Source organism: Trichogramma pretiosum, unplaced genomic scaffold (assembly GCF_000599845.2).
Source record: "Trichogramma pretiosum strain Unisexual culture from Peru unplaced genomic scaffold, Tpre_2.0 scaffold152, whole genome shotgun sequence".
NCBI classification, from domain to species: domain Eukaryota; kingdom Metazoa; phylum Arthropoda; class Insecta; order Hymenoptera; family Trichogrammatidae; genus Trichogramma; species Trichogramma pretiosum.
The window spans coordinates 76784-85941 of NW_019641664.1; the positions used below are offsets into that span (position 1 = coordinate 76784).

Sequence of the window (9158 nt, forward strand, 5' to 3'; positions counted from 1 at the left end):
CAAACCAAGAGGTCGAAGAAGATCCGGAAATGCCGAGATGATGTCCGAGTAATCGCCGCTTGCTGCTACAGTCTTGACGCTGCATTGCGACGAAAACTGCATCGACGCAGGCGCGAAGAGGTTCGTGGAAGCGTCAATCAAACGCTTTCGTCGACAGTCGGGCAGCAAGTCGTAGTGTGCGAGGAAATCGGAGCCCATGATCGGCTGCGACACATCCGCAACGATGAAACGCCAAAAGAAACGTCGACGAAGGCCCAAGTCGAGAGTCAATCCGTGAAAACCGTATGTCTTGATTGTGCTGTCGTTGGCGGCGTGAAGTCGAAATTCCGTTGGTGCTCGACGCTCACGCAATAGACGTCGTGGAAAACAGCAAACATCTGAGCCGGTGTCGACGAGGAATCGGTGCTTGGTTGATTGATCCGTCACGAACAGGCGGCTTTTCGACGAGAGACAGTCTGTCGCCGCTACTGACCGTCTTTGCCGTTTCCCGGGCAAAGGCACTTCTTCGCCTTACTGCCAAAACGGAAACAATACCAACATAACTTGTCAGAGTCACGTGGTCGGTTCGATGATTTCGAACGGTTGCGGTTGCGACTGTGGTTGTGGCTACGGCTGCGACGTTGAGGTGATCTCTCGACATTACGAGAGCGTAGTGCGCTGACCTCCAAGGTAAGCTCTCGAATGGCAGACAAGAGAGAGTCATTGGGAGGGCATACCTGCTCCGCTGCGTCTGCGACCGCGTGCACCGAAGAAATCGGAGAAATCTCGACGATTTTGTCTGCCAAGTCCGACAGTTGCTCGAGTGAAAGCTCTGGTCGGGCTGTCAATACGGCCTGGACGTGAGTAGGAAGACGCCGGAGCCATAGATGACGCAGAAGGTTAGGTTGTACGGCGGTCGGGGAAGCAAGCGACTTGAGGTGTCGCAAGAACTGCGATGGCTTGCGGTCGCCGAGCTCTTCGTCGTGGAGAAGTTGACGAACTCGCTGCTCCTCTGATGTCGAGAGACGTTGGATGAGATGTTGTTTCAAATTCGTGTAAGGTTCAACACCCGGAGGATTGCTGATGATGTCCTCGACCTCCGCGGCTGCACGAACATCCAGTTGAGAGATGACATGGTAGTATTTTGTCAGCTCAACGGTGATGTCAGCCAAAGCGAACTGCGCTTCAGCTTGCGCGAACCAGACGGCCGGCTTGTCCATCCAAAAAGCTGGAAGTTTCACGGCCACGCGATTGACATATCGCGGAGGAGCAAAGCCTGCAGCGGCTGCATCAGCTCGTTGTTGTTGCTCCGCAAGGAGGGCGGCGGCGGCAGCGGCTGCATCGGCACGTTGTTGCTGCTCTGCAAGGAGGGCGGCGGCGGCAGCGGCAGCGGCGGCGGCAGCGTCATCGGCGAGAGCTCGCTGGTGTAGATCGGCGTTGCGACGAACCTCGTTGTCTCGTTCCAATACCATCGTTGTATCACGTCGGGGTCACCAAATTGTAGGAACGAAGGACAAGAAATATAAATATTCTTAATAGTGAGGAGCTTTATTATTTGAGACTAGCTCGTCTCGGAGGTTGCCGCTGAACTGAACTCTCCGATTCATTAGTTTTATCGCCTGGCGACGATAAAACAAAAGGTGAACATTTTAGCAGTTCAATTACTTAATTTGTAACACTGCAGTTAATTTTGAGCGTTACTATCTCGGGTGAAAGTCACCTTTAGAGGAAACGCGCGGGGAAAGGAGGGTGACAGGAGTAGTCAGTGACCAACTCTTTCTTCTATCGTAATGAACACTTTTTATTGGTTAAGGAAAATGGCTAAATTACATAAGAAATATATATTGATGGCTTAATTTCATACAAATATCGTTTCGGCTTCTTATTTCGGCTTCACAAATATTCTCAGTAAGACTATGGCTTAGAAGTCCTCAGACGGATAGCTCTCCACGTAAATACTCACACACAGGTAACGTTATCACACTGGTACAAACCGATATCCCAAAGAAAAGAGACGACTTCCACAATAAGTCAGAGAAACGACAGCCCAAAAACGGAGCACGGCTTTGCGTGCTCTCGCTACGACGACCCAAGAGAGAAGAAGGCAGGGCCCCCGACTCCGCGGCATCGCTGCGCTCGGGGCGCCGTATTTCCCCTCATCCTCGGCCGCTGATTGGCCCAGCCATCGGCTATACGCGCGGCTTGATCAGGCGGAAATAATGTCACAAATTATACATGTAAGACTACGGTGAAGTGAGTCGCCACAGTTATAGGGCTATAATTTTTTACTACTGGCAGGCTGGCTTTATGTTCAAAATTAGTACAATATTCAACCGTATTAATAGGGTTTGGATCTTCTACAAGCGACTTTCAGAGTTTAAAAATATAGTTATTGCACATGAAGCAGGCCGTACAGTTATATAGTTATCCCAGGTGAAAATATCACGCTAGATCTGACCTCAGATCTGATTCTAGAACTGATAACAGATCCAACCCTAGATCTAGAGTGAGTTAAAAATGAATAAGTAATTCTAGATCTAGGGTCAGATCTAGAGTGAATTGAAAATATAATATGTAGAAACAGTACGTTCACCTATAACCAAGGGTTTTAAAAATTTTTGTTTTTGAAACAAATAAAAATTATAAATGTTTAAAATTTATTTACCAACATGTTACAAAATTAATAAAAATGGGTTTAATATTATTTGATAATATTTGATACAAATAAGTTTGGTTAAATCTTTCTTATTCTATGATCGAATTTCAACACATAAAAATAACTAAAAATATTAAAATATTTAAAATTATGTTCAAATTAGCTAAGCAACCTCATCCTCGAGTGCTTGCTGTTACATCTCAATCAATTTTTTCATCTCTTCTTCATATTTTGCAATAACTTCGGCGTTTAGAAGCCACTCGCCACTGTCGAGGTCGAATTTTTTTTTAAAATTTTTAAAATAAGGTCTCAAATCCATAATTTTACTACTTAATTTTGAACCGAATTGACCCATGTATTTGCCGATTTTTTCCTCCGGTACATTCTTATCTTGCAGCCGTTCACGTACCATGGCTGAAAAAAAAGAAACATTTAAATTCAGCCAAAAAAAATCGAAAATTTGCATTTTTATGAACGAAAATAATTTTAAAGTATATACTAATTTATACCGTTGGATTCGTCATAAAAAATCCTAAATTTTGGTGGAGTCAAAAATTTTCGAATATTTTTTTTGTTCATTTTTAAACGTTGCAAAGTCGATTTTTGGATTTTTAAGCGAAAAAAAATTAAAAAAGTACATTTTTATCGATGAAAACGAAGTCGTAGAGCAAAACTGACTACGGGATTTGATTCTACAGACAAAAATACTTAAGAAAATGTATTGTCGATATTATTTTTACTCTCGAAACACAGTTTGAAATAAATTGAATGGTTGACCGATTTTGCTCCTATTTTGGACCACGTTTTTAAACTTCAAAAATCGATCGACACCGGTTCCCGACACTTTTTTGAGGTTTTGAACCCGGCTTTCTTTTCGTAAAGACTTGAACTTTAAGAATCGCCATGACGTATACGCGATTTTTAACATTTTTGCAAAAGCGAACCACCCTAATCTGTACATATTTAATACAATTCATTAAACTCAATTTACCTCACAGGAACAATAACAATAAAACACATATGAAAAATAAACTCACTTCTGACTCTTCAGTGTGTGGAGACGTTGAATTTGTTAATTCTTTATTAGCGGATGGAAATTTGATCCTTGATAGGCTGATTTTATATTCCAAGTCATTATATGATTCTAAAAACAACACAACAAGAATAACAAAGAGTCACCATTGATTTCAGCTGCTTACACAGCTAGAGTTGATGCAGTTAAATGTCTCATTGAAAATACAGAAATCAATGGAAAATATAAAGTAGAAGCTTTAACGCTTTATTCGCCACTGACAAAGATTTTTACTATTAAAAAAAGTTCATGTAAACTTGCACAAAGCTATGATAGTGAGGTAGATATATTAGTTTATTTATCAATTAATTTTGCTTAATTTAAATCACAAAACTGCGATTCAGACAAGTGTAGAGAAGGTTTTAGTAAACTTATTCCATTTTATAATAATTGGTTTAAATCACAAATAGTGGAAAGATTAGAAAGTATTGAAAACAATCAAAATACTATACTCCAATACCTGCACTTGATCAAACTGTCAATATCACATGATCTGTCAAGATTTGTACAGTCAGTTTCTGATTTTAAGTTCATCCTTTCATACATTATGAAATTTTTAGTTTCATTTAAATTCATGATAACAATCATTCTCTCAAATGATTCATCCTCCACAACAATAAAAAAATAGAAACTTGAATAGCAATCAGATGTGCACATAACATCCAAGCAATAAAACATTGCAGCGATAAAAATGATAATGGTTCACACCCTTGACTTCAACTGTACAATCTTCTTTTTCGCATTTCCATCTTGCCCAATAATGATCATTAATTTTGAAGTCTTTTTCGGTTTTCGGAGCAAATGGTCTGAAAACAGGTTGCGAAGAAATATATTCACGTTTGCGTAAATCCTTCACTTCTAATCGAAAACATTTCGTTTCAAATTGAAATCTAACTAATGCCCATTTCATTTCCATTATGATCGATTACTTTTTCAGTAATTAATAAAACTATAAAAGAAAAAAATTTTACTCAGGAGATGACGCAATAACCAACAAATCTTTTTTGATGAGTGGGAATACCACACTGCCTCCTACCGGCTACCACTGACCAGTCCTAGACCCGTGGTTTTCACGCCTTGGAATATTCTAGACGCTTCACGATATATTCAATTCCTTGGTATTTGCAAAGGGAACAAGAACGTATATTAACCTGCTGCATACCGAAAGTTCACTCGTGTTTTAAGTGATAGGTTACAAGATTTCGAATTAGTTTATCTGTTAGAAAATAAAGAATATAACAGTTTATTCTATCAGAAATTATTTTGTAATAATTCGATAATTAGTCAGTAATTAGTTTGTTTATAAAATATTAAAGATTCACAAGTGACAAGCGTGTACGAATAGTGAAAGACTTTACTTTACTTATTAATCATGGATATCGTAACCAAAAAACTTTATTTCAAAACAAACCAAAGTAACCTTTTGTCTAAATATGCATTAAAAAAGGCAAAATCGAAACATAAAATAAAGCCATTATTATCCTCTAGAAAATCGATAATTCAGAATCGTAATCAGACAAATAATCCCTGCTGAAAAAAATCAACCGAGAAATCAGCTGAAAAATCATCCGAAAAATCAGCTGAAATTTCAGCTGATTTCTCACGCCAAAATGTCAGCTGATTTTTTCCAAAAAGGAATCAATAAAAATTCATACCACTCGCTGGATTAGAAATATGTATTGTTGAAGAAAGAACTTTTATGCAAGTCTACAACGACAAGAATACTTAGCTTTTTAAAATTTTCAGAAGTTCGAAGATATTTATGGACAATATAAGGTAAGTGAAATTTTTTTATAAACAATTATTTAATTTAAACTAATTAAATCAAGTGAAATTAATGAAATTCCCACATAAATCATTGATTATAATACTTTCTAAGAAAAAAATTTCACAATACTAGGAAATATATAGTCTGAATTTTAAGATGATTTAGGTGACATTATAATCGTGAAAAAATACACATTAAAATCAATTTTAAAACAAAAAATTTCTTTTTATTGATGCGTCTCGAATAGCGACAAAATTATTCATCTTTTCATGCTCAAAATTTTCATTATTTAAACATTTTCTTTTAGCTCTTGACTATACTAATAAAACAGTTGAAATTTCTTTGGCCGGATAAAGCTTCTTAGATGCTTGTTTGAAATCAGTTTATATGCTCACGTAAGTTTCGTGAACAAAGTGTTTCAAAAAGGACTATAACTTTATGATTTAACAGCTTGTGTAATCCTGTAAACAAATCTTTTAGTAACGGAACCAGTTGTATTTAATTTTAATAATGCAATAAATTAGAAACTTCACAAATCGCGTATTTTCCTTTTTTTCTTTCCAACAAAACACATATTTTAAAAATAGATTTTGTCTCTACTGTATTTACCGTTTTTCGATCTGAGATATTTTTTCATTTTTAAATTTGGTGAAAAAGAAAAATTTTTAGTTGATATTTTATGATATTGTAGGAATTCTTTTTGATTTTCTTCGTCTAACAAAAATCACAATATTTGCACGTAGGTCCCATTTTCCAACACCGCCATCGAGTTATTTGACTTTTTTTTTTTTTATCTTTACTGACTCATATTTGCAGTCATTCTTGGCAATTTTATGATATATTTTAGAATTTACAGACAGTCCTAGGAACGTTGCATCCTCTTCATTTATATACTCATATTTTCCAAAATATGTGATACCGTTTGGCGTGGTGAAGGCATTCTTCAATTTAGATCCAAGGACTTCATTACAATATCTTAATACATCGTAATTTTCTATTGGTGACAGAAAGTTATTTAGTATTAACAAACTATGATTTTGGTTGACATATCGCACGATTTGATGACTGGCTCCTCGAGCACATTTTATAGCATTCAACATGTCTTTGTTAGCAGATTCAAAACAAAATGTTGAGTTAGCCCATACTGGTCCCCAATTAAAAATTGAACGGCACATATGTAAAAGAATATGCGTATTATAAGTCATAGCTCGTGCTCCATGAGTTTCCTCCATATCTGCTACAAATTGGTGGAATAAATTATTAGCTCGGTTCATGTCAGCAATTTCTATTTTATCTTGTAAAATTATATATAAGCCTTCCACAAAAAGTAGCCAGTGGTTAAATTTTGCTATAGTCAAGTGTTTTTTCAGGAGAGGAATTGAATAATATAGTACAAAATTTTCCCACTCACGAGCCTTCCAGTCGTTTCTTTCAGAAATAGGTCTGGTTAAACGTTGCAGTTGGTTAGGGGGTTTTATGTTTTCTATTTTGTCGTCAAGTTCTTTAATAGTATTATCGACCATGTAATACAAAAAATAATCTAGCATTTTTGCAGCAACTCCTTCCAGGCAGCAATGCATATAATCTGGAATCATTCCTTCAATAATATCGAAATTAGGCAGATTGATTAATGGAGAAGGATATTTTATACCCAGAGGAGCTTCCGATTCTTCTAATACATTCAACATTATACTGACAGTTTCTTGGTGTGTTCTTAACTGTGGAAGTATGCTCCTCAAAGGGTATAACATAGCTCCGTCTTTCCAACCTGGATGAAGGCACCAATTACATCCATAGTTTCCGTTGAATTGCTTAATTCCTTGCACTGCTGCTCTAGCTGGAGCGTCTACGCAACATGACACAACAAAAGGTCTTATTGTAATATTTTTATTTTTTATTTTGCATGGAATACCAGTGGTTGTGATAACATTAAGCATATCAACGAATTTTTGCAGGAAGACACTCATAATTGGTTTGTTTTTGTTGAACCAAAGACCACAGCAAATAATATTATTCAATCTATCTTGTTTTGGTAGCTCATTTACCATTATATACAATGGCCAAATCGATTTTTTTGAGCTTTTGAATTTTGGAGCTCCATCGGTATTTATAACCATGGTAATGAAGGAATTTTGTAATTGGAAAGGAAGTTCTGCCCGAAATTTCTGATACCTTTTTCCATCGTAGACATCCTCAATACAAGTTTGATTAGGCAATCTTCTCATTACATTATCGTAGTGATCTTCGTATGTCTGTAATAAATCTTTGATTTGTGAAGACGGATTAATTAAAGAAAAGAAACTTTCATCTGTAGATTGTTTTAAATTCATAGAACAGCCACAGACGTTACATGTTTCGGGTAGTGTTCCTTTACCGAATTCGCCTAAATAAAGTGAACAATTCGGGCAAACTGCGTGGAACTCCACACCTGACACAGGATTTAACAATTTATTATTAATGTATTTTGAGCTTGGCAAAACCGGACAATCAAATAATGTGTTTACAAGTTCAATTAAATTGATTGTTACCGAATTAGGTAAATGATTTGTGACACTAAATTTCAATATCATAAAATATAACTGGCCATGAGTCACTTGAGGCTTATCAGTTATCAATTCTTTGAATTCACAACTGTTCATGAATTGATTTAAATTTTTCGGATTCCAAAACGAGGAACTTCGTTTTTTTTCGGCATCATCATCTTCTATGTATTGTAACGAATATATTATTCGTTATACTCTCTCCCGCCTCTTGGGCAAAAGCCTATACAATATTATTTATTACGCCTATTTTATAATATTTATTGATTGATATTCGGCTGTTGCCATCTATATTAATTGTCGCTTGCCGTCCGATGGACCGCGGCGTGACGAGCGAACGCTGGCAGCAGAGAGGGAGAAAGAGAGTATCTTTGAGGCTCGTAGCCTCGTGACAATGGCATACGAGCCGATTCCTATTTCGGCAATTACCGCGAGATGTAACGTAAAGTAAACTCACCCGCTTTGATTATTTGGAAGGTTATTTTTAGTGAATCAAATCCGTTTGCTCTTATATTCTTTTGTGCCTTGCGAGCCCAGCGGTTCCTAGTTGAAGGACGTGGGCCGGTAGCCGAGCTAGGATCAACAAGCCCTTGGTGAGTACCTGACCGTCGACCCAATACTCTCTCTCTCTCCAGCGCAAGCCCGTTAACGCCCGGTTCGGCGGAAGCCTTATTAATCTTGTATTACCGGCCAGAAGGCCCATGTTTATTTAAATACCAATACTAATCTACTTATTCACTATTTAATAAATTCATTTCTCTAGTTTTAATTTAAAATATAGACTATTGGTTATTTCCGCCCAACCCTAGCGTGTTAGTGTGTGAATGCATTATTTTGTAATCTATTTACGTGGCAATATTCCGAACCCACAAGTTAAGCATTACAGTATATTGCTTCATCTTGATTATCATTTTCCATATTTTCATAGAAGCTACATTGGAATTTAGAGTTGGCCCCGCTCGATTCAATTTTTCGCGCTAACGCAGGCGAAAATGTGCGTGTAGAAAAAACACAGCCAAACGCTCTATGTAGAGACAGCTATTAAGTCCAGGACTGACACATTTTTGATACTTTTTTTCAACCGTTGTATTTTTACTTAAAATGAGGTCTGAAGAGTTCGCGAATAAGCATATTCTACCCAAA

At 37.1% G+C, this 9158-nt stretch overlaps 1 protein-coding gene across 1 annotated transcript; it reads right to left on the minus strand.

Annotated features, from left to right (window-relative positions):
* Positions 1–464: 464 nt before the first annotated feature.
* LOC111693961 lies at positions 465–1451 on the minus strand. The gene has a single exon (XM_023460243.1). It carries the CDS (start codon positions 1449–1451, stop codon positions 465–467), a length of 987 nt encoding a protein of 328 aa, XP_023316011.1.
* Positions 1452–9158: the final 7707 nt, after the last annotated feature.

What these genes read in the sequence shown, in the direction of transcription:
- LOC111693961 (XM_023460243.1), bottom strand. Translation starts at nt 1,451, where the DNA reads ATGGTATTGGAACGAGACAACGAGGTTCGTCGCAACGCCGATCTACAC.